This window comes from Ostrinia nubilalis, chromosome 18 (genome assembly GCF_963855985.1).
Source record: "Ostrinia nubilalis chromosome 18, ilOstNubi1.1, whole genome shotgun sequence".
In the NCBI taxonomy this organism is placed as follows: Eukaryota; Metazoa; Arthropoda; class Insecta; order Lepidoptera; family Crambidae; genus Ostrinia; species Ostrinia nubilalis.
In genome coordinates, this window is record NC_087105.1 from 4,566,517 (window position 1) to 4,593,554 (window position 27,038).

The 27,038-nt window shown below is 38.1% G+C and overlaps 2 protein-coding genes across 5 annotated transcripts in view; one reads left to right on the forward strand and one right to left on the reverse strand.

Moving 5' to 3' along the window:
* Positions 1-27,038, reverse strand: part of LOC135080856 (uncharacterized) — a 498,609-nt gene that overhangs the window by 256,005 nt on the left and 215,566 nt on the right. The window contains exon 2 of the mRNA XM_063975583.1: positions 17,297-17,355. The gene's annotated coding sequence lies outside the window, so the exon portion shown is untranslated. The remainder of the gene's footprint in view (positions 1-17,296; positions 17,356-27,038) is intronic.
* LOC135080538 (uncharacterized) lies at positions 20,344-26,387 on the forward strand. 4 transcript variants are annotated; one of them, XM_063975182.1, is made up of 3 exons: positions 20,344-21,249; positions 22,291-22,434; positions 25,386-26,387. In XM_063975182.1, exons 1-3 carry the CDS (start codon positions 20,949-20,951, stop codon positions 26,165-26,167), a joined length of 1,227 nt encoding a protein of 408 aa, XP_063831252.1. In that variant the 5' UTR covers positions 20,344-20,948; the 3' UTR covers positions 26,168-26,387. The 4 variants fall into 4 exon arrangements, with proteins under 4 accessions (XP_063831252.1, XP_063831253.1, XP_063831254.1 ...); XM_063975183.1 differs by having other exon boundaries at positions 22,291-22,353; XM_063975184.1 differs by lacking the exon at positions 22,291-22,434.

Sequence of the window (27,038 nt, forward strand, 5' to 3'; positions counted from 1 at the left end):
TGAATAAGGAATGAATTACTTTGGTTTTGATGTCGAAAATATTCTGCGAATCCCAGTCAGTCCCTTGACATTGTATTTTTATCGCTCGCCCGTATAAATAATTCCCTTGGTTCCGAAAAACATTTTTATGGTGATTAGAATTGATTAAAATTTACCATTTTGAAATGTAAACGATGGGAGGTTGACCACTTTTAACCTTTTTTATGGTTGTTAAAATTTTTGGCATCATTTTACCATATTGCGGCTCTATGATTTCTCAATGATATTATGGACTTAGCAAGGTTCTGAAGTGGAGGCCACGTACCGGAAAGCACAGCTTACCACGCACAAGGTGGACCGACGACCGCATAAAGGTAGCAAAAAGGAGCTGAGTGCAGGCCGCTACCAACCGGTCATTATGGAAATCATTGGGGGAGGAATATGTTCAGCAGTAGACATCCTATGGCTGATATGCAAACTATGACTGATAAACTAAGTAAAGCTTGTACTATGGGTACTAAACAACGATTATAAACATATTTAAATACTTTTTTTTGTAAATATATTACCTACATTATTATAATTAGGAAACACCCAGACCAATACCACAGAATAAGTAATAGTGCCAATACAAAAAAAATATATTTATGCACACAAATATTAGTACTTTGCGGGAATCGAACCCGCGACAATGATGTTCAGCTTTCGGACCACCCATAAACCAATTAAGCCCTGAAAGTCTATAACATTATACGGTTTATAGTGATTGATTTGTTGTGGCTATTATACAGGCTAATTAGCATACATTATGCTAATTACTATGTTTTGGCTTGAAACTATTGATTGTCGTTTATGATAATTTTAGTATAATCGGTGTAATTAGCTCTATTAATGTACAGTTAAATAGTTCGTGACATAAAGTGACCAAAAAGTTGACTTTATTCCAATATAAAGAAGTGTTGCGAACTTTTTGGTTACTTTGGGTGTCACCGACTATTTGAAGCTGACTGTACTATAGTCATAAAATGCTAGAGAAAATTATAAATTGCTCAAGGATTGGAGACAAAGTTTCGGTGAATCCAGTATAAAGCCCAACTCGAAGGACCGACGACCTTAAAAAGAAATTTATAAAAAAAGGAATAATTTTCATGGTTATTTGTATATGTTCAACTGTTGATATTTTTTGCACGCATAATTTGTTATTATTTTTAAAACTTACATATTGAGACGAAAACGTAAATTGTACTTAACATGTAGAAGAACAGAAAAAGTATTCAAATGAACTACTACTACTAATACGCTTCCACGCAATCTATGCACATGTCGTGGCAGCTTTTAATTAAGGCTACACTATAGACACGTATTGTTTTCAATGTTTTTTTTTCCCTGTTAATTGTGTATGTCTTGTTAGCTGTCCTTAAATAAATAAATAAATGAACATGAAAAACAATGTAAGTTAATTGAATGAAATCAAACACACTCGATTTAATTGAAAACAAAATAGGCAAAAGGTAGCCGCAATTTATTCAACACGATCGTTTCTGCCTAAACATTTGTATTCCTTGTATTACATATTCCAGGAATCCCTAGACGGGAAAGTTATTCAAACTTGTTCCTCGTACATTTCGGAGGACTAAAGTAAAACGAAACGTTTTGCATATTGGAGAGATTCCCTGTTATTTAACGTTTTTCTTTTGGTTAGCGAACGCGGAATAAATCATGTAATATTGATTTAGGCAGAAAGTCACATGGCTCCACTGTTGCATAAGGATTATCTTTGCTCTGTAGGGTCTTAATTTTTCAAGGGTATTTTGAGGTAATGATAAATGTACAAATACAAACCTACAACCTACAAAAAAATCATTTTTCGTCAGATTTATAAAATTGTGTTAGAAAGTTGTGGTGAAAGAGGGAATTCTATTTTTCCTGTACCTATCTAAAATAACCAGAAGTTTTCTTTTAAAACCGTTAATAGGCAAGAGGAAAAAGACACATCTTGGTCCTTAAGAAAATGACAGACCTGTCCTAAGGAAACAAAAGGCAATTGAAGCGACAAGTGTAGCCAACAGCCGCCCCACTGCACAGTGTGCTAAAACTGGTAAAATGCAGAAAATGAAAAAAAATCACAATAAATTGTCTATGACTTATAAAATTAATAAGTGCTGCCTCAAATTTGATAGATTGTGGAAAGAACTGATTTTTTTAAAGTGGATTCTGTATTAAGAAAACTTCTCGAATATTGCAACATCCTTTTACTATGATAAATTTTAAAATGCTTAATAAAATTCGGACAAGAAGCCAACGTCTGTCAGGGCAACTAGTAATGTAGGACATAATTTTGAATGTGAAACTTTTTTCAATATATTTTAATACTCGTTTGTAGCAAAAGTAGTAAATTACATATTTTTCCCAGGCAACGAGGCGAATTTTGTTTCAGGTTATTTTTGATTGTGGAATTTAGTAATACCTATATAAACTTATTTTTTATACAATCTTAAAATTAACAAGATCTTATATTTCCAGTTTCAGAATTGTACATAATTTGTCCCAGGCAGTTTGGCGACACTGCCCACTGGGCGCGCCGCAGCAATATCGCGGCCATTGTGCAGGCGCCGCTATTAAGTGCGCAATCTAGATCATTCTCCGCAGGCCTCATTCCGAGACTCGAGGGAGCCAGTTGACTTCCATTCATTGACAGAATCAGAAGAGGTTTGTTTTGTATTGAGATATACTTTTTAATGTGAATGGCTTGAATCAACATTGATTGTAAGAAGTATCTATGATTCCGTCCGTGCTTTAAACTGATTTGCTTTTAATTTTTTTTAGATTTAAGCATCGTTTCCAATATTTAAGGATATGGTAAGGACTGTTTGTTCATTACGTATTTCTGTGTGCAAATGACATATTATATCTCCAAAAAAAATATGAATTTGGATACGGTTCCGTAAAAATTGTGACGATTGAATGATGGTTACCTAATTTTAAGTGATACGGTGATAAAATAAGACGGGACCATTCCTAAAATTCTTGACCTCGATGACTTAGTAGGATTAAATCCAATTTATTTTCAATCTAATCAATAGTTGCAGACCCTCTCACGTTTTTATAAATAAGTTGTAGACGTTTTAAAAGGACCTTTTCAGTCAAAACGTTTGTACGTCAGTAACCTTTCTATAAACTGCACAGCCAGCATTCTCCAAATGCATTGACCTTCGCCTTTAGAGCTTGGACTTAATTAGTAGTCGAAGCACAGATTATTTTTGCTCTCCAAGAAACACCGAGACTAAATTGGCAGACCCTGTAGCAAATTAAGTGCAGCCTTACATTGTCTGGACCACTTGAAATGTGAACCTTGAAGCACTCACGTCTGAGTTTTATTTGCTCTGTCAAGTGTCGTTGACACCAGCCATCCTTAGCCTGGCAGTTTGTTTGTGCCTTCAGAACAGTGGTTCCCAACCCTTTCTGAACTATGAACAGCTTTGATATCTTTTTTTGAAGGAACCATGACGTCAAAAAATCAATCTTAAGTGCATTTTCTGAATAACTTCGGTAATCCTAGGACTACTCTGTCTCATAAAGTCACTCACGACGAATTTTGAAATCTTTTGCGGACCATAAATTTTAACTCCTGCGGACCACAGGTTGGGAGCCGCTGCTCGAGACAATGTAAAATTCATTACAGGTCTCTACTATTGAAAGGTCATGGCTAGAGTGACCTTGCGAAGTGACACTCACTGATTAAGCACTAAATCTTGAAAACTACTTGAGTTGATTCAAGGATCTGAAAGACAGATAGAAAGTTTACAGGTAGGTAACAGACTTTTTGCAATATTGCAAGCCAATATTATAACCGACTAGCATCGACTCCGACCTTTCTATGGTCAATAAATAGTTGAGGAAGAGGGCTTCTAGCTATAATGGGGTTTTAAAGCAAGAACTCTCATTTCTCATTTAAAGAACATAAAAATTTGAAGCACAAAAGTGCCGGTTCTGGTGATCGCACCCTTCAGAGACAAAATTTCAAATAATACTATTTTGTATGGGATTAAACTTTACAACCTCGGGTGAACAATTCAATAGGCGTCCTCTTATACAAACAAAGTATACTTATATTGAAGTTGAGTTCGCGTTATTACCCGGGCAATAATCAAATCAAGAGCCCGACTCCAATTTCAAAGTCTCGCGGTCAAAGGGCAAACTTAGAAGTTTCGATGCCATGGCCGGATTAAAAGGCCCAACCCGAAGGATTTGAACATGTTTTGTGCGAGTTTGCTTGGCTTGATATTTGGCCGTAACTAAAGTCATGGGATACTGTAATTGGAGTGTATTATACTCGTACATAGTTTGGTTCAAGAAATCAACTATTGAAAAGACGAATAATTCAGCAGGAACAATATGAATCCTACTTCCTACTAATCTTACTTATACTTATAATATTATAAATGCGAAAGTTAGGATGTCTGGATGTCTGGATGTTTGTTACTCTTTCACGAAAAAACTACTGAACGGATTTTGTTGAAACTTTACAGTATTATTGTTTGTAACCCAGATTAACATATAGGCTACAATTTATGCCGATCTGTGACACTAAATTTCACGCGGGTGAAGCCGCGGGCAAAAGCTAGTTGGGTAATAAATAATCTAAAGTTTAGATGACTGTTGTTGTGATGTTACTTTTATTATTATTTTCTTAACTGAACCAGTAAAGCTTCAATATTTTAGTAAATTTTGGTACAAAAATAGATTCTACCAAGGAAAAAAAGAAATTTTCTTTTTGAGGAAAAAAACGTTAAGGAAGTAAACTTCTGGTTAACTTTAATGGGTATTGTTCGTTGAACTTTTCAACCAACTTATTTTGAAGTGGAGTTATACTTAACTTAGACACGAAAGAATATTATTTTTAGAGTAAATAAAACTTTAACATAGCAAACTCCAACACTGAGAACATATTTATTTAATTGAAACAAAATAATCAGTATTAATTTCAAGCTAATTTCATCATATTTACGTTTCTCTTTAACTCCAAATTTAGGAGTCCCAATTAGTCCAAACTATTTTGGTTCATTGCTACAGCAGCGAGCCTCGGAAGGTATATTTTCAGTCGTACATTTCTGAAAACCGTTCCAGTAAGTTTGTAATTAGCTCAGTGCCGAAATATTAATTAAACTGCTGTCAAAATGTCCGCACCTATCCGTTGGTTCGGTATCTGCGAACTTCGATTAACGACTTCTGCTTTGTGAAGATGTAAATACAGATTTGTTTAGATAAGACTGATGTCACCTTTTGACACCAGTCTATCAGAGATTTAGGTGTGGGGTCTAGAATAGTGGGAATAAATGTAAACTACTTGGCTGACCGTTGTACCGGGTGTCATACTTGCTATCGAACGTCGAAGTATCTATTGTCTAGATATTGACAACTATGCATCAACGGGTCGCTACATCTACGGTACTCCATATTAATTAGTACGTTACAATGAATGTTTTGTTATCGAACGTCGATGTATTTATTGTCTAGATATCGACAACTATGCATCAACGGGTCGCTACATCTACAGTACTCCATAATAATTAGTAGGTACGTTACAATGAATGTTGCTGTATCTATTTGTATTCCCGCTTTGGCATGGGTTTTTTAACGTACGCCCGCAACCCACGGATTTGCTCGCAAGGACTTCGTCACACACACGCACGCGTATGTACTCAAATGTCTCCGCAGAGCCTAGTCGTTGTTGCCCCGTTCCGTTGACAGCAATTGGGATCATCTTTTTAAATATCTGTAACAGTTTCAAAATCCGATTAAAAATCCAATGCCGCTTAAAGTGAGAGAAATGTCTAAAGTTCTAATAGAATTGAAAGTTTTATTCGGTCAAAATTCTTATAGCAATAATCTAAATATATAAAAGGAGAAACTGACTGACTGACTGACAGATCAACGCACAGCCTAAACGGCTAAACGTAGGCACTTGAAATTTGGAAGGGACGTAGCTTAGGTACCGTAGAGGTGCACTAAGAAAGGAATTCCCGAAATTCCCACGGGAACGGGAATTAGCGGGAAAAACGGGATTCACGCGTACGAAGTCGCGGGCGGCCGCTAGTTAGTAATACATTTCAAATATTAAGTACCTATAGGTACAGGGTGGAAACGATAAGTGATCTAACTCGATTATTTCTAAACTACACAAGATACCGAAAAACTGATTACTGATCCTGAAAGTGCTTCACGAGCTCTTTCAAACGATATTAGTAATAGGTTACAGACTGGATAATATCCGAAAATTCAATGTTACTAGCTGCCATACATTTAGTACTGCCACAGTAATGGCACTCATTACTTGATAATGTTAGCAAGTAAAGCCTAAAACCAATGTTTTCCATGAATAATTTTAAATAAGAATGCAAGTTAAATAGGTGGTAGTAAATAATAATTATTTTATCATTAAAATTGAATATTTTGATATTGATAAAATTGAATATACCTTTCGATTCAAATACCGAATATTTTTCAATCGATAAATTATCGAGAACTGTTAATAATAAATTGGCATTTAATAATTCAATTAAAAGGGCAGCTTTGTGGCGAGCTCCCGCAGGGCAGCTTTGTGGCGAGCTGTTGGTGAGTAGCGACACCACGGGGCCAGTTGTTAATCCGAATGCTCCCGAGAGTCGGTCAAGACCCTCGTCTTCGGCTTGCCGAAGTGGAAACCGAGAGGGTCTGCAGGACTTTCACCTCTGGCTTGCCTTAACCGGCCGGCCAGAGTGGAGTCGCTAGAGCTATATGCTCCAGGGGTGGAAGTGTTAAAGGGCATAACGCCGCGAGTAACTCTGGAGAAAGCGCAGCACACCTCTCTACACCCCTGAGCTGGTAGACGCCAATGTTGCCCCTCAGTCCGGTCTATACGACTCATGACGCCAGGGGGGGCCCATTTAGTCGCTGGCTAGTCACCGCCTGCCATTTTTTCAGTCCGAGACTATGAACCAGGCAGGTGACCCGTAGTCTCCATCCATAGCCCAGTAACCAGTCCATCCATCCTTCATCCATAACCCTAGTCCATTCTCCAATAACTGCAATAGCTCCTGTGCACAGGCCGGGGATGGTCTCTGGCTACATCCCATGATATAGTCAGAGACTAGATCCAGCATGTGCACCACTTTCACTTTTGTCGATTATTTTGCGCTTAAAACGGCCTCTACGTGTTGGATCTGTATCCCCACGCAAGCCTTATAAAGGACCGGGCCACTTTTGACCCGTGAGCTCCAAAGCGTACAAACATAATAATAAATAATAATAATAAATAATCTTTATTCACAAATATCATTTCCTGTGATGTAATAAACCACAGCTTCTGCACTAGGCTCGCAGGCCTGTGTCGCAGTAGTTGTGTTGAGTGAGCATTACAGATTACATTTTTACATTAAATATACAGCTCCGATTCCTTATCAGGTGACTATTATTGTGGTTTTTTAAAGATTATGAATCATAAATATTGTGATATATGAACAAATTATGTGTGTGTGTGTGTGTGTGTGTGTGTGTGTGTGTGTGTGTGTGAGTGTTAGTGTTGTGTTTGAGAGTGTAAGATGAATCGCATGTCAAGATTGTGGGAGGATTCGTTCCGAATCGTTCCGAATCTGCATAATTAAGGTCCAATAACCAAAGTTTGACTTTACGTTTGGCTTCCTATAGGGATAGGTCTTTTAGGGGGCATTTTCGGATTACTTTATTGTAAATATGGGGGTGTGAAAACAGAGGAAGGCGTTTGGCAAACGTGGTGTGGACCGTAGGTACCGGTATTCGAAACACACGTTTTTTCATTAGTGCATCTAATTCTGGCGAGTTCAGGGTTTTTTTATGCTGAGCACAGCAAACCCGCCATATAAACAGTTGTCTGACACGAAGCAACTTGGTTTCTTCGTAGAGTAAGTCCGTAGGGTAGCGGTACGGCTTTTTGAGCATCACTCTAAGAACGGCACGTTGCGACCTTTCCACCTCGATGAATCTGGTTTTACAGGAGCCGCCCCAGGAGCCTATACAATAGATGAGGATGGATTGGCATAGAGAGGTGTATACCATGTGGAGAATTTGATCGGGGGCACATCGTCTAAGAGCCTTGAAAATATGCAAAAGTTTTCTGAGTCGTCCGGATAACATTGAGATTTGGTTTTTGAACGAGAGATTTTCATCTATAAGAATGCCCAGATACTTAACGCAGCCTGACCTACTAATACTTTTACAGTTGCAGGCGTTTGCAGTGGATACAGCCGCAGTTGCAAGAGGACGGCTTCGTGATTGACATTCGTGGATGACGACTGATGACAGATTACAAGGAGAGTTTGCTCTAGTTTTATGGAACGCCAAGAATGTAGTTTTCTTTGTGTTGAGCGTTAGTAGATTCCGATCAAGCCACCCAGCTATAATTGACATACCATTTTCAGCCAGCTTTTTTGTATTGTCCCAAGAAGACTCCCTGAAAAGTACGACCGTATCGTCTGCATAGCAAATGATTGTTGTGTTGGCAATAGATAGATCTAATAGGTCGTTGACGTAGATGGAGAAGAGGTTTGGACCAAGAATGCTTCCTTGTATGACATCCAGTTGACCACCTAACTTTGAACGTAAATAGGTATAACGATAACCGGTATTTTTTGTATCGAGTTTGACAGATTTTTGACGTTTGTCAAAGTTAAAGTAAGATGGTGCAACCCAGCCTAATGGGGTTCCACGAGGTAGTTAACTTTTAAATAATATAATTGTCGAAGTAGATAGTATTTTCATTGTATCACATATTTTCTATTGAGTTAGTAGCCTTAAGTGCCTATTCAAATCTGAAAATAACACTATGAGTATCTAAAAACCATTTGGAGTTTCCAAAATAGACGCCAATTTTATAGCCTATTTATTACTGCTGTCAGATCCAACTTTCGATGAATTAATTAAAACGTTAAACAAAGTTATTCAGTAGTTCATTTTCATGGAAATTAAATTTTAATTTATTGCTCATAATAATATTAATAATTTTACGTTAGAATACTTATTAATATGTAAAGAACTTCTGTTGACCATGTAATACAGTAGTTTGAAAATGTGTACTGGTACCTACTGCTTAGGCAGATTTTTTCGCGTATACATATTATAGCAAGTATCCGTATCCGTAATACATATTATATCAAGGGGGTAAAACGGGATCCACGCGTACGAAGTCGCGGACGCGGACGGCCACTAGTTACTCATATTAAGTATGCTAAAATCTAATTCTCAATGAGTGAATTTGTTATAATTTGAAATTTTCTTAAGTGCACTATGACCGCCACTACCATCTATAGTTACATCAAGTGCCACCCAGAACTAGATGTACTTAATTACCTACGAGTTTTCACCTGAATCTCCGCTTGGCTCTATGCTTGTGAGAACGTGGCTTAATCCGTGAATGCTCGCTTTAGTTAGACAAAAGATAATCAATTATCACGGACGTCTTGTGCCTTGTCCGATGATGCGTTAAATCTATCGGCAGTGTGACAAATCATCGTCAATAGATCTCATCGATTGATTTGGGTTCCACGCTGTCGATAAGATTATGTCATAGGTACATCTATCTGACCATCTACAAAATGTTTATAATAGGCTATTTAGGATACCTTGTCTGTCTTTTATCATCAGCTTTGTGTAGGAAAGAAAGTTAACCTTACCTCGTGCGATCACCTGGAGCTGGATACTGGCTACACCGGAATTTTACAAATGTTTCGTAAACTTATTTATAAAATTCACAAGTAAAGGTTATGTAAAAAGAAAAATGTAAATAGCTCGAATATCCATCTTTAAGTTTTTATCATTCAATTCATTGAGTGAGAAATCAGTCATTGAAATATGTATTACGAAACCCTCTCTATTTAAGAAAAAAATCAACAATACGTTTTAAAAAAACAAAGAAGGCACCTAATAATAAAGCTTACAATGGGTTAAACGATTTTGCTTCTATTTTCCGCAACGCATTGTAGCTGAGAGAATAAAAAGCCAAATACTTATTTAAATCTTACTTGGTCATGGCTTCACGCTATGGATGCGCCTAATTAGGTTTTGTTAATTAAAATGAAATCACTATTCGATAGTTCTCGAATCTTGTTTTGAAACTTTGCTTTTCGCACCATAGTGCGTGGAGCGTTTTCAACAGGTCGATACTGACATACATAAAATGACATACATTTTATGAGGTGTCAAAACGGGAATCTCCCAAAGACGTTATGAGTGAGGTCACCTTTTCGTCAACTCAAATTGTCCGATTGATTTATAAAACTACTTAACAGGGTATTCAGAGATACAATTTTAATTATTGTGTTCTTTTTGGGAGTTAAGTACTTATTCATCATCATCATTTCAGCCATAGGACGTCCACTGCTGAACATAGGCCTCCCCCAATAACTTCCACATCGCACGGTTGTGTGTTGTGTGCTACCTTTATCAGGTCGTCGGTCCACCTTGTGGGTGGACGTCCCACGCTGCGTTTTCCGGTACGCGGCCTCCATTCCAGAACCTTGCTGCCCCATCGGCCGTCAGTTCTGCGTACTGTGGCTAATCCGTCGGGCTATGTCAGCGACTTTAGTTCGTTTACGTACTTACTTATTGTTTTCTTGAAATTATTGTTTTAATGGTGTCAAACCCAATCGTTGTGAGATTGCATAGGTATTTCATACAAATATTGAGTGTGTGAGTTCGTTTAAGCTGTCAATATTTATTATCACTATCGAAGTATCAGCATATTAAACGAGTACCAGTGTTTTAAATAAACCTCGCACCACATTCGCACTAGTCACTAGTTGGTTCTTAGTCCTAAGCAATTCAAGTCGCGTCGGGCCCACGTCAAAGCTCGCTATGACGTCACAAAGTACCGCCTGTGACGTCACAAGCTGTTTTTCTGCTTAAGCCCTATCTCTGCCTTTGTCACGGGCGGCTTTGAAATGGTAATGCGCGAAGTTTATGAATGTTGCAAGGATGAAATTGCTTAGAAAATTCTAGGATTGTAATGCTTTATGCTCGTAAAAGTTTTAATGGTTCGCTTTTGTATTGTTTAATAAATAATTGTAATAATAAGATATTTCTTCTAACGTTATTATAAAGCTTGATATGTTAATCTGTTGATCATACGTAAAAGCCTAAAAGAACGAGAAACTAGAGAAAAATATTTTCTCGGTGTAATTGTAGAAATAAAATTAACATTTTCATCGGCTTTTCCACGGTTGATAAATTTTAATGAATTTGTTTATTTTCAGAAACAAAAATGACTTATTCTTTATTACATTAAAAAGATCAGAGTGGATTTTCATTAGCCTTTGACAACTTACAATAATTGGATTTAGCTTGATTTACCATCGCCCGTACATTAGGTCAGCATGAGTAATAGAAGACCATCCATCACGGCTCCTTTTATGTAGTACCCAATATTTCCATTAATAACTCCAAGTGGAAACGCCGTTCTCCGAAAAAATACACCATAAACCGAGCCCGCCCCTGGATAAATATCTAAATAAGTGCACTTTCCTAATCCGGCCCTGCACCTGGACCTATAAACTCTTCCTAAAAGGTTTTTTATGGGGTCATCAGTCATCTACTACCCCCCTGGATAAAGGAATTAGGTGTTTGAAGGTGGGATAAAGAGAACATTAATCTTTTTATTTTACAGAAAGGTTAAAAATAACAAAAGAGATTCAATGGAAATAAGGAAGTTTATTTCTGTAGTCGGTAAGTTGGAAGTATTATTTGGTTTTAAGCCTAAAATAATAGACAATAAGGATCGTTTTAGTAATTAAGGTCCATCATTTCTTTACGCACTTGTAAAATTTGACATCAAAGAAAGAATATTGGCAACGTGACCTTACTAAACTTCCCACTTTTACCTTCTGCTCACGGCTTCGTCCGCACAAATTGTGACACGTGACAAAAAGTTATCGCTCGAAAAACACGAAACTATGTTCTGTAGATTCCTAATTTATTTTAATGGTAAGAATAAGAAGCTTTAAAAATTACAACAAACCTACTTATTAAATAACCATTGTACTTTTTACGGAAAATGAGACCTGAATGCTTAGTGCAAGTTTGCATTGAACGTCGCGGTGTTGTCGCTAGTGAGTGCGTCATATTTTATGAAGATTTTCAACCGACTTCAAAAAAAGGAGGAGGTTCTCAATTCGACCCGTATGTTTTAGTTGTAACGCTAGCGTAGACGTTTGATGTAAACTCGCACTAAGCCCCGTGTTACTAAATATAACTACCAAATTCTACAGGTATTTAGAGGCTCAGTTTAAATGGGACGCTAGAAACTAGTATGAAACACAAACTTTCCCCCTAAAGGTAGTAAAAGTAGACTTATTATGAAGTTTCAATTACAATTCCAGTCGTTCAACTCTCGAGGGCAAACCGACTAAATTAAATTGTTTCTCTTGACGGCAGAAAACATGCAAATCTCATATACAGGAACGTTCTCCCGAAACATTCCGAATTACGCGGCCCCATGTGCTAACCGCGGCACGTATCTTAGACTGAAGTTCAGGTCGTTTACACGGGACTATTTAAAGTTCTTTTATTGACAGAAAATCCAGATCATATCAAATTCTAGCACAAACTTCGCAGAGCTTAGCACCGTGCTTTCTCGTAACATTTTTCCCAATTTCTTATGAGGTCAGCCCTCCGCGTTCTAATGCGCCAAGGCAGTTTGTGTTTTAGTTTAGCTAACATTGGTAAAACAAAAGTATTTGATAAATATAAAATATAGTGTTGACCACAAATTTTCCCCTGGATGCTCTGGTTAGAGACTCAAACCACAGCTAGCAAGCATAAATGCGAACTACCAGACTAATATCTAATCTTAATATGACATAGGTACTCAAAAATAAACAGCTTTATTACAAACTAGCTTTCCGCCCGCGGCTTCGCCCGCGTGGAATTTTGTCTGTCACAGAAAAACAAAATATCGCGCGCGTATTTGCTCACCGTTTAGACCTACCCTGGACTACGACAAATATTTTAAAACCAAAATCAGCTCAATCGGCCCAGCCGTTCTCGAGTTTTAATCAGACTAACGAACATCAATTCATTTTTATTTATATAGATTATACCGAAAGCACGGAGTCGTCATGAAAATACAAGAGCATTGGCAATGATCTCTCCCAAAACGGATGGTGACAATGAATTGATAGAAAAAATAATCAGGATCCCCTGGTTGAATTACACTCAATACAGTTGTATTTTACGAAAAATCGTCCCGTGTAAAGGATCCTACCCAAATCACCTCAGCAACGAAGAGGTAACGTTGCCAATTTCTCTTTATAGCCGGCTTCCCCCTGGGCGCGCGGTCTGATGGCGCGTACGAAATCATACAGTCAGGTCTAAACCATTTTGAATCTTATTCCCATCTATATAAGAAAAATATAACAACACACATTAGCTACCGACTGTGTCACGAGTTAGAATCCGTGGGAAAATGAATCTTAAGAGAAGTACACAACGATGGAGCACTTGACAAAATATTTGCGAGCGAGTGAAAATTATACTAAAGTGCGCACTTAGAAATAATTTCGGAAATAAAAAGAGTGCATTATAGCTCAGTCAGTTAAAGTACTATTATGAATAGTTTAAACTTTATAGTAAAGACCGTATTACGAAACTTGATTCAATCTCAACTAAAGATTCAAGCGTGTGGGGATTGTTAAACTTGAATCACTTCCATTTGGAGCAATTGTTGACTTTATGGAGGAAAAGTCAGTGATTTGAAATGTGTATAGTCATAATTGTCTATCTCAAAATAATAGAGCCCACCTTTGGCCAACCGTTTTTAAAAGTACATTAATAGAAATACCTATAGAAAAAACTCTACAAAAGAGAGAGCAGTAGACTTGGCGTCATGCTGAGCTGCTGAATGATATAAATCCATACTAATATTATACATATAAAAGTAACTCTGTCTGTCTGTTTGACGTCTAAACTGCTCAAACAGCTTTGGATTATTAAAAATGTTATGAAAGTTAGCATTTACATTTTATTTTTTTGGTATTAAAGAATTTTTGATCGAATTTCACTTCCAAGTCCACCTACGAGGATCGACGACCCCATAAAGGTGGCGAAAGCGCTGGATGCAAGTCGCTACCAACCGGGCGATGTGGAAATCATTGGGACGCCTAGTTCAGCAGTGAACGTTCTATGGCTGAAATAATGATGATGTTAACCGCTTTTGGACACGCGTATCATATTCAGGCAAAGTCACGGGCAATTGATAGTTTTAAAGTTGAGATGCATCCTTGATCTCAATCTAACTACAGATAAGCAAAACGTACCTACGCAAATGTATTATTGTCGATTTGATTGGATATTTGCCAGTCAATGTTGCAATTTGTTTTTGATTGTAAAATATAAATTACATCCATCTATCTAGGCTGTACCTTAATAGATCTACTTATTGTATTCGAAGGCACAATGCGGCTGACAGTTATTATTAAATAAACCGTTTGATTCATGGTTTTTGTTTTTTTTTGTCTGGGAAGAACAATGTACAGATAACGGCATAAAGTAGAATACTGTGATACATCTTTATGTATTTGTAAGCACTTATATTTTACAACAAACTTCTCTCTAATGACTCAACTAGGTGACTGTCCAATCGCTTTATATTGAACTAGCTTTTCCCCGCGTGAATTTTATAGGCTATATAGCCTATTACAGTGATGTATTTTGGAGTTTATTTATTACAAACATTCGAAAATACAATATTTCCTCTTTATAATTATAAGTATTATATATTTTAATATTCGTTGTGTAGAATGCATCATTGTAGAGGCGCAAACTCTACATAACTAAGCTACTTCTATGTATCTTATGAAGCTCTCTAAATCCATACATTAGTCAAAGTCAAAGTCAAAATGTCTTTATTTGTATAGACTAATAAATATTACTTACAAATCGTCAAATATTTTGCTCATAAGGAGCCTCTATATGTCTCATAATCTTTTTACCCTACCAGACAATACCTTGTATTTCAATTAAATTGGCGCTCTAACATGGAGGTGCCATTGTGTAGGTGTCCGTAATTCCGTATCTACAATATAATCTTTGATTAATATCCCTAGTTGGAGGCAATGATTAAATTTCTAAGTTGCGTTCACGCGTGCCGCTAAGTGAATTCTTATGTTTAATTGTGAATATCTATATTATAGCAGTTCTATAGGTACCATTGAACATGGGAACAGTTTATTATGTAAGTAATGCTTGTATTGTTAATTAATGTGATTCAGATACTTATGTATTAGTTTTATGGTTTGCAAAAATAAATGATCCCTAATTTTGCAAGAATTGAATAGATACAAAGAAACTTTAAAAGTTGTGACAATTATGTAGTAATTAAAATACCGAATACCTTACCTAGTTATTTTACTACCTAGGTTCCTACACATAGACGTTCCTACACATAGACAATTTTATTATTTCCTTTGTTGTAAATAAGTTCTAGATCTCAGGTAAGCGTAAACTGGTCATCAAACTACATTGTTTGAAAATGGTTGCTATAATTTCAATTTTGTGCCAACAACATTTTCATATATAAATCCCATCGTTTTGCAACCGCCTTGGGAGATGTTTGAGCTATAATGGACGCGCGGGTGATTTAATTGGCTCGTAAGTATATTGTTTGTTGTTCTGATGTAGGAAGTAGGTATGTATGTAGTTATAATTAGGTACTTAATTGCAGTCTGATGTAACGTCACATCTACTGTGATGACGTATAAATTACCACACATAAGATTGCAAGTGGAAATCCTTGGTGGAGTCCAGCATTGGACGGTTCATCATCATCATCATTTCAGCCATAGGACGTCCACTGCTGAACATAGGCCGCCCCCAATGCTTTCCATGTTGATCGATTGGTAGCGGCCTGCGTCCAGCGCTTCCCTGCTACCTTTACGATGTCGTCGGTCCACCTTGTAGGTGGACGTCCCACGCTGCGTTTTCCGGTACGCGGCCTCCATTCCAGAACCTTTCTGCCCCATCGGCCGTCAGTTCTGCGTACTATGTGACCATTGGACGGTACTAGGTTAAAATTGACAAAGATTCTAAGTAGGTATATATGTTATTTGTCCATAGCTCCAAAATATGATTCTTCAATTTGCTCCTGAACCCAGGGAGACTCTATAATTCAAAATGTAACTAACTCCAATAAAATTGTACACTAAAAAAATGAAAAACAATTACCTACTACTTAAGTTGTATTTTCAAAAGCGCTTTTTTAACTTGGCACTTGGTCGTCATTACCTATTTCACTGTTACTTATTGTATTAAAACTACTGACTTACTAGTTATAGTACTAATTTGCCTATTAAACTTACAGTGATATACGTTAACGTAATTATTAGAGGATTAATTTCCATATTATGCAAATTTCACGTTTTCCGATCGTCCCGGGAGACTTTCGCCATTCGAGCAGTAATGGACGATGATGTTTTAATGGAACCACATGTTGATTAATATGCACGATATTATAAAGGGATTATTGAAACTTTATGCGATTGAGAGTGCGGATTATCGATATAATTAAGAGATTTTATCGATTTTGTTCGTAATTACAGATTTTTTGTGGAGGTCAGTTATTATTATATTGTAGGTATTACGTAGAATAAAATATCCCTATTCCCTTCTACGCGTAATATTTATAAATAAGAAAATAACTCTATCTGTTACGCCTTTTACGCCTAAACCACTAAACCGATTTGGATGAAAGGTACCTTTAGAGATAGTTTGAGTCCCGGGAAATGGCATTTTAATAGTTTTTACTTTTTATCCCAGATTTTGAAACAGGGATGTGCGCGATAAAGCTTTTCTGTTACAACCTAAAATTCACGCAGGTGAGCCGCGGGCAAAAGCAGTACCAAAATTGGATAGAATGTCAATGGAGGTAAATATAGAAATAAATATGTAATAAAATTATTATTCATGAACTTGTATACTAAATGGGCGTGAAAGACTTTTTTTATATCAGAAACACTAATTTTCTTACTCTTTTTTATATCCCTGACAAAAGAATTAATTAAAGGTGCTTCATGGAAACTTTCATGATGTTATCTAACTACAAGTACTTCAAGGTTTTTTTTTTCGACAGTTAAAATTAAGTTTTTTACTCCCAAGCTCGAATCTATTTGCTAACCAAAATTAATCAAAATTTATTTATGTAACAAGAACATATAAACGAGTTATCCGACATTCATAATAACATTAACTAAACTTATACTAAAATTATATTACCAAATTCCACTGATCAAATTCTCGAAACATTAAACAAAATTACCACAATGAAGACGGCTGGTTTAATAATACTTATTCAAGTTGCTTTAAGTTGGCACGTACCTGAAAAAAAAAAAAAAATATGATTATTACGTCACTTAGAATATTCCTTTGAATTTATTGTGTTAATTAAAACGTAATTAACTGTCAGTGGTAACGCTCGCGGTTTAGGGATGGGAATGTTAGTGCTACGAATGATAATGTATGAGATTTTATCGATATATTTTTAGTTTCTTTAAGAGTTGTTCGAGTACGACACATTTCTTTCAAAATCAAGACTTCATAATGTTCATTACAACTGCTGCATCAATTTAGCAAAAGGCTAAATAACTAACAGATGTCTAATCGTAGATGCTTTTACGATTTGAACAAGAGGATTTTCCTGGTGCCTATGTTGCAAGCTCAAATCCTGCTGGTGTTTTTGGGTGTGTACCTAGATCTACTATCTTTGTATAGTTATTTTACTTGTATGCATATAGTGCCTTAAAGCCCCAAACTACAGCAAACCTACCTAAATAAAGGCTTAACATACATTAAATAGACGGTGGAGATATTTGCATAGTATAGGATCCATTTCGTGACAGCATAATATTTATTCTGATTACAAAACTTCGTATTCATAACATAAACATAAAATAGACCATTTTCAAACTTGTGAGATTAACAATCGTGTGCTTACATAATCAAGATTCTTGCTTTCAATGTTTAGGTATCGATGTGGAAATCAAGACGCTAATCACATCCCTAGCAGAAACTTTTGTAGCCGTCTCTTTAAGAAGTTGGTTCAATTAAATCGACTTTACGTTTGACTTGGACCGCTAATTAATGACCGTCTGGAGATATATTCTGGAATCGCTCGAATTTCTAATCACATACACACATGCAGAAAGCTGGAAACATTGAATTTCGGATGGATCTAGTTTATTCTGTAACCTATGATACCGTTGATAGAGCGCGTAAAGCACTTTCAGGATCAGTAAAGTAATAATAAATCTTTGGACAATTTCACACAGCGCCAGCTAGCCCCAAAGTAAGCAACTCAATGCTTGTGTTATGGGTGCTAGCTTAACGGATATACTACTTATATACTTTTTTTTTAAATTAAATACATACATATTATACATATTTACACCCAGACCCGTCACAGATATTAAAATTCATCATTTCAATTTCTGCCCGGCCGGGAATCGAACCCGGGACCTCTCGGCATAGTAGTCCGTTCTGAACCACTACACCAAACGGCCGACAGTCAGTAAAGTGTTTTTCGATATCTTGTACAGATAAGAAATAATCGACTGAGATCTCTTATCGATTGCACCAGTAGCACCGTATGTACATTCACCCATTGTAAAAACAAAAAATATATTTTTCTTTTTCATATGAATTAGCACAATGTGCTTCCTAACATGACTTTTAAAAATTTAAGAAAGGAAAGGAAACACCTTTTATTAACTTTTTAATCCGCATTCCTTTCCTGGAAATATTTGCCCAAAACCAGGCTAGGGTCAAATTAATTAAGTTTGGGTTTCGGTTTTTTTCTGCATGAAATGAAAACCATTTTAAGCTTGCATTATTTATTATCAACATTGCTTCCTTATGCCAAATTGAAAGTTGTAAAAAAAATTCGCACACGGTTTGTTCTCTCGACTTCGATTCGATCGCTTTAAAAATTGGTCCCTGGGAAGTTTAGTTATTTATAATGATACTTTGGAAGCAAATCAAGCAAATTGAATTCGAAGTGTTTCTGTAAACGTTTAAACTTGTTTATGGTTTATTAGATACAACACTAGTTTTATATTATCTGTGCAACGAAGATTTCAAGCTTAATATTATGTGGAACATCTCGACTCTCGAAACGTCTGGGTTCGATCTCCCAAGAGGGATTAGACCACTTTGTGTATTTGTTCTTAGTTTCTTCAGGACATTGTAAGATTAAAGCTTATAGCAGACTTACCTATCAACTCGGAAAGGGATCAACACCGTATCGCCTTTAGCGAACTGTCATCGCCGTACGCGTACTGTCAATTGACAGCCTGTCAATCGCGAGGTGAGGCGTTTTGTTACGGTGCGGATAAGTGTGCGTTGCAGTATGAAGTTTCATACAAAGAACTGACCGCCTCGGGTTGATACGGTTACGATCCCTTTCCGGGTTGATAAATGTGCCACGCCCTTATCAAGTCGATTGACTGAAAAGAAATACGGATTAACACGTGAACCCGTGCCGAGACATATTTTTATGTTTGACATCTTTATGTAGCTCATATACAAGTATTTATGTAGAAATAAGGAGATTCGTACCCGCAGAATCGCTAAAATCAAGTGGCAGTGGGCGGGGCACATAGCTCGTAGAGCTGATGGCCGCTGGGGCAGGAAAGTTCTTGAGTGGTGACCACGAGCCGGAAGACGTAGTGTGGGCAGGCCTCCCACTAGGTGGACCGACGATCTGGTGAAGATCGCGGGATGTGCCTGGATGCGAGCGGCGCAGGACCGGTCTTTGTGGAAATCCTTGGGGGAGGCCTTTGTCCAGCAGTGGACGTCTTTCGGCTGAAACGAACGAAAGTATTTATGTAACCGCTGCGTACCTAGGTAAGATGTAGCGAATTGATGTAGGTAAATGAAAAATAAATAATTTAGGCTTTATCGGTTCTAACTCAACCGGATCAGCAGAAACCTGATTTCGGGTAAAATTGCGGGTTTCTAAAAACAAACATTTTTTGTTTTTAGAAACGTTTCGCTTGTGTTTTGTTTGTCAATACTAAACTGGCAGGGTTGGGATTATGTAAACAATAAAAATATGAAACATTTAATTGAACGAACGTGAAGGTTCACCGGTTTTGATTTATAAATAAATCGTAAACAGAATACTAATATTTTTTTTTTCAGATTGTTTTTGGCAGGAATACTGTTGGCGCTTCTCGAGTCCTCGGGCTTCATCGAGATCGATCGGCCATCATCGGCTCCGCGCGAGGCGCCGGCACACTCCGTACGTGCCCGACGCCCACTCAGCCTCACGACCGTCACCGGTGTCAGACGCGGCCCTCCCACGTAGGCGCGAACTAGCGATATATTTATAATCATTACACCTATGAAATACAGTCCGCCTTTAATTTATATCTAACGTCTAGTAAGACCCTAACATTGGTCCTTATCTCGCCGTCTACTCGTCTGGTTCCTGAGTGATCGCTGTACAACTGCGTGTCACCGTTCGTTGTGGACTTTGACCGGAACAACGTGGAACCGTCGTCACCTTAGCCGCGTGGAAGAGGATCCTGGAGCTGATGTCACCTATTGTTGGGGAGTATACAGTTCATGCGTGAGTCGTTCCAATTAGTCGCTTCCCTAATTGTCTATTTTTTTTCAACTTTGCCGAAAATCGTTCCTATTTGCCAACTTAATTCATATTTTCTCATTCATCGTCTTGCTTCTCACTTTATCAGCCCGCAAACCTACTATCTGTCTCTTTCTTTGCGTCTTTTTTTGCCAGCTCGTGTTTACGTACACGCGGTCAATAACCCTAACGGGACCCGCCTTCCTTACGTAATCGCACTAAACTGCATTGACTGCATCAATCAGCTGTTTGCGCGCTATTCATTCATTTTATTACGCATAATTTCCCTTTCTTTCATTAAACTTTACACGTGCTTGCTCAAATCAAAATGGCTGACATAAAATCTTTACTTAAAAAACGAAGCACGTATAAATGTAAGCTTACAATCTTTACCAATTATTTAAATTTATTAAACACTGGATCCACAATTTCAGAATTGCAACGATTAGACCTCGAGGAACGCTTTAGTAGATTCAATGTTATGTACACTGAATTCGATGCATTGCAGAGCGAGATCGAGATGCTCGAGGAGGACCCCGAGGACCTGCTCGAGGAGCGCGAGGACTTCGAGCGCCAGTACTTCAGCCAGGTGGCCCTCGCACGCTCTCTGCTTGGGGTTTCTTCCAAAGGTTCCGTATCAGACTCCAAACATGATAACACTAATGCACAATTCAATAACAACTTTGTTCGATTACCCAAAATCAATCTACCTAGCTTCGATGGGAACTATCAATACTGGCTCGAGTTTAGAGACACATTTATTTCGTTAATTCATGATAATAATAGCATAGACAATATTAACAAATTTCATTATTTGCGAGCTTCACTCCAAGGAAATGCAGCCTTAATTATAAAAAATATTGATTTTACCGGCGATAACTATAATGTGGCATGGGACTTATTATGCGAACGTTATAATAACAATCGACTTCTTATAGACAATCATTTGCAGGCAATATTTGATGTTGAGCCCGTATTGAGGGAGTCCAGTACTTCTCTTAGAAACTTAGTTGATGTAATAAATAAAAACATTAGAGCTCTTACAACATTAAAACAGCCTACTGAACATTGGCATACTCTTCTTATTTTTATATTGGCTAAAAAGTTGGACATAACAACAAGTCGCCACTGGGAAGAGTATCGCAATGAGTTGTCTATTGAACCCACTTTACATCAATTTTGTACTTTTATAGGAAGGAAAGCGGACTTATTGGAATCAATTGAAACAAATCATAACTCGTCTAATAATAATATATTTGTTGCCTTAAATAATAATCATACAAACTTAAATAAACAAACACAACAAAATAAAAAATCAAATAATAACAGTTATAATAATAGTAAACAAAACTTTTTAACTTGTCCGCTTTGCTCCCAACGCCATTTACTATTTTCGTGTGAATCTTTTAGAGCTTTGTCTATTGAGAACCGCATACAAAAAGCAAAGGATTTTAAAGTTTGTCTTAACTGCTTACGCCCTGGTCATTTTGCTAAGCAATGCAAGCTCACTCATTGCAAATATTGTAAAACTAAACACAACACTCTTTTACATTTGGAATCACAAAATTTAGTACCTTTTATTAATCCTTTGCCTTCTGCTATTGACAATGTTACCTCCGCAGCTACTTCCTTGCAGATTGCTACTTCTTCCCATGTTTTACTGTCCACAGCATTGGTGAACGTCTTGAACACTTCGGGCGAGAAGTACACTGCCCGGCTACTACTGGACAACGGTAGTACAGCCAACTTCGTAACGCAACGCTTGTGTGACAAGTTGGGTTTGTCACGATGCGGCACGAGAACAAAGGTCACAGGTATTAACAACCATATCTCTTCAAGTACACAGTCTTGCAACCTCACAATCGAGTCTTTATGCTGTGCCTACAATCTAGATATAGTGTGTCATGTCTTGCCTGAGATCTCTAATGTTCTACCCTCTTCTTTCGTGAACATAAATCACGTACCTATTCCCCCAGGTCTTCAGTTAGCTGACCCGAATTTCAATATTCCGTCGGTCATCGACATCCTGGTAGGCGCGGAAGTCTTTTGGAATGTCTTAGGTTCCAATTTCATTGATTTAGGTAAAAATCTCCCCAAATTGTGTGAAACAAAGTTTGGCTGGTTGGTTTCAGGAAGCGTATCATGCCAAAAGAATAGCACTATTTTTCAGTCCTGTAACCACACAAGTTTAGCCCCTACTCCTGACCTATCTCAATTTTGGGAACTTGATCATGTCTCACCTAATCACTCACAATCTTTAGAAGAAAGAGCATGTGAGAAACATTTTTTTGAGACAACCTTCCGCAAGGACGACGGTCGTTTTGTCGTCTCTATGCCACTGAAACAAGATCCAAGTTTACTGGGACTCTCTTACGAAAACGCTAAATGTAGGTTCTTGTCGTTAGAACGACGTTTTCACCGCGATCCCATCTTCAAAGATCGATATTTTGATTTCATGCACGAGTATGAATCACTAGGTCACATGACATTAGACAATGATTGCGCCTCTATGCCTAACAGCTCTAAGGGAAATTATTTTATTCCACATCACGGCGTTATTAGGGAGTCTAGTTCCACTACTAAGCTTCGCGTAGTTTTCGACGCTTCAGCTCCCACTTCTTCAGGAGTGTCTCTTAATGACCTCCAAATGGTAGGGCCTGTCGTTCAGGATGATCTATTCTCCATTTTAATACGCTTTCGCCAACATAGGTACGTGATTTCGGGCGACGTAGAGAAAATGTACAGAGCGATAGAATTAAATCCCATCCAACGACCCTTACAAAAAATCTTATTTCGGTTCGATACAAAGGAACCTCTTAAAACCTACACTTTAAATACAGTAACTTATGGTACTGCTTCTGCGCCATATTTGGCCACCAAATGTCTAGTGAGCCTCGCGGACAATTTAGAAGACAGTCACGTTAAATCCGCTATACAACGTGATTTTTACGTAGATGACTTCCTCCATTCTGCTAGTTCAATTTCAGAAACCATCGATGTTGCTAAACAAGTAGCATCGGTACTGTCTTCAGCCCAACTTCATCTACGTAAATGGAAATCAAATTCTCCCGAAATTTTGTCTCAAATTAGTGGCGCGCATTCTGGTGAGCCAAATAATTCTATTGACTTTCAGAGCAGGGCCAAGGCAACAGTCAGTCTAAAACTTTAGGTCTTCATTGGATTTGTAATACAGACAACTTAACCTTTTCAATTCATATAGAACATTCTAAAATTATAACAAAACGTCACATTCTTTCGGTAATAAGCCAAATTTTTGATCCCCTGGGACTTGTGGGACCATGTGTCGTCGAAGCAAAAATCATTATGCAACGTTTGTGGCTAGAAAAGTACGATTGGGATGACACGGTTTCACTTGAAATTAGGGACTTATGGTTATTGTTTGAAAGTACTTTATCTTTTCTTAACAAGCTTAACATCCCACGCTGGATTTCCTGTGAGGAATCGTCTATTTACGAGGTCCATGTTTTCACAGATGCATCCGAGAAGGCCTATGGAGCTTGCCTGTACATTCGATCTTACAACCCTGGCTCAAACTCGGTGCATGTTCAACTTGTGGCGTCTAGAAACCGCATAGCTCCCATAAAACCCACCACCATACCTAGACTTGAACTCTGTGGTGCGTTGTTAGGTGCAAGACTGTGTACAAAAGTAGTTAACTCGCTTACTTTGCACATAGACAAATGTAGATTTTGGTGTGACTCCACAATAGTTTTAGGTTGGCTGTCAACTCCATCTACTCAATTAAAACCCTTTGTGCGAAATAGAGTCAACGAAATTCAGGAGAGTACTTGTGGTCATACCTGGAGCTACGTGCCGTCAAAGGACAACCCGGCAGATCTCGTTTCACGGGGCCTAAGAGCTGACGTCATTGGCGACACCCTTCTATGGTGGTCTGGACCTTCATTTTTAACACAGAGTGAAAATGAATGGCCCGTCATGCCTAATGTCGTGAAGCGTGATCTACCTGAAGTAGCTTCTCACATCATTAGCAGTAGTGATGCTGTAGATAATGCTTGTAGTCGTAGTAGCGCTTTCTTAACCAATAACATTGACTTAACAATTATTCAATCTTTAATATCGCAATACTCAAGCTTTACTAAGTTACAGCGAGTTGTAGCCTATTTGTGTAGATTTGTTCATAACCTAAAAAATATAAATAATAAAAGGTGTGGCAATCTCTCTTTATTTGAATTGAAAGGTTCTCATGACTTAATTTTACATTGTGCTCAACTTCAGATGTTTCCTAACGAATATAAATTATTGCAGTCCAAGAAGACATTGCCACACAAAAATAAATTAATTTCATTATCACCATTCTTAGATAACAATGGTCTTATTCGCGTAGGCGGGAGGCTTGATAATTCCCCCTACGACTATAACTTAAAACATCCAATCTTATTATGTGGCTCTCATTACATTACTAAACTTATCTTTCAAATGCAACATATAAAACTTTTACATGCCGGCCCTCAATTACTTTTGGCTAGCGTTCGCCAAACCTATTGGCCTCTTAAAGGCAGAAATCTTTCAAAGCATGTTGTTAACAAATGTGTAATTTGTTACAGACATAGAGCTCAAAATGTACAACCTGTAATGGGACAGCTACCTCTTAATAGAACACAATTAGATTTTCCATTTCAAAACTGTAATGTTGACTATGCTGGCCCAGTTTTGATAGCCGATCGAAAGGGACGTGGTTGTAAGTTGTTGAAATCTTATCTGTGCATTTTTGTTTGTTCTGCAGTGAAGGCTGTACATTTGGAGCTTGTTACGGACCTCACCACCGAAGCTTACATGGCTGCTCTGAATCGGTTCGTGGCGCGGCGAGGCAAGCCTCAAAGCATCACGTCCGATAATGGCACTAACTTTGTCGGTGCATCGAATGATCTTCAAAGGTTCCTTTCGAGTAATAATCTTGCATCTCATATAGCCCAGGAAGGCATTGAATTTATTTTTACTCCTCCCTACACACCCCATTTTAATTCATTGGCCGAAGCTGCAGTCAAATCATGTAAGCATCATTTAAAAAGATTATTGCATCTCACTCATTTCACATTCGAGGAAATGACAACTTGCCTTTGTAAAATCGAGGCCGTCCTCAATTCACGACCTCTTACCTCTCTTTCTTCTGACCCTAACGATTTTTCGGCTCTTACACCTTCCCATTTCCTAATTGGGCGACCATTGCTGACTGTACCTCACCCTCATGTGGCTGACGTCACTATCACCCGTCTGGATCGATGGAAACGCATCCAACACGTTCAGCAACACTTCTGGCGACGGTTTCATAACGAGTATGTCTCTCTGCTACAGACCAAGACGAAATGGTTGGCATCCACAGGCGAGGTCAAGCCTGGACAGCTGGTGCTCATCAAGGAGAAGACCCCGCCACTGCTCTGGTCACTAGGGCGGGTCGTGAAGACCTATCCAGGCGTGGATGGCATCACCAGGGTGGCCGAATTGAAGACCAAGAGGGGGACCATACGTCGAGCCTTCAACTGCATCTGCCCGCTTCCACTTCATTGAAGAAGATGACTCTTCAACCCGGGGAGTATGTTGGCGCTTCTCGAGTCCTCGGGCTTCATCGAGATCGATCGGCCATCATCGGCTCCGCGCGAGGCGCCGGCACACTCCGTACGTGCCCGACGCCCACTCAGCCTCACGACCGTCACCGGTGTCAGACGCGGCCCTCCCACGTAGGCGCGAACTAGCGATATATTTATAATCATTACACCTATGAAATACAGTCCGCCTTTAATTTATATCTAACGTCTAGTAAGACCCTAACAAATACTTAAAAGTGACGTGTTTTCTGACGTGGTAAGCTGAATCCGAACTGAACTGTGTTCTTACCATGAGTTTACTTATGGTGTGCTTGCTAGCGAGTGCGTCAAAAATTCTATGAAAATTTTAGTTCTTGAAAGTAGCCGCTAGGGGCGGTGCACAATCTGTCATACATTAAATGTCTTTTTTTTACGCAGTCGCTAGCGAGCACACATAACGTAAACTCATAGTACACACTACTGCAATTCCCTTACTTTAGTACGACTTTGACACTCATGTAAGCTCTTATCTTCTACTATCTTATTTGAAGTTTGGATAGACGACAGAATTAATGCAGCAGCTGCAGCAAACTTTAGTTTTAATTCTTACCAAAATAGAGCAAGAACTTTGCTTACGATTACTTCTCCATCCTTTCTATACTATGGAAATAACGGTTTCAATTCTTTTTTATCTCGAAAGTGATGGAATATAACGCCATGGTAAAAGCTAATACACTTCCATGGCAACTGAAGAAAACTGAGCCTCGTAAAATATGTGGCAGTTGGAAAAAGAAAATAGCGACAAAAGAGCGCGGGTCGTGGTTTGTTAATAATCCTGTAAAACGACGTAAATG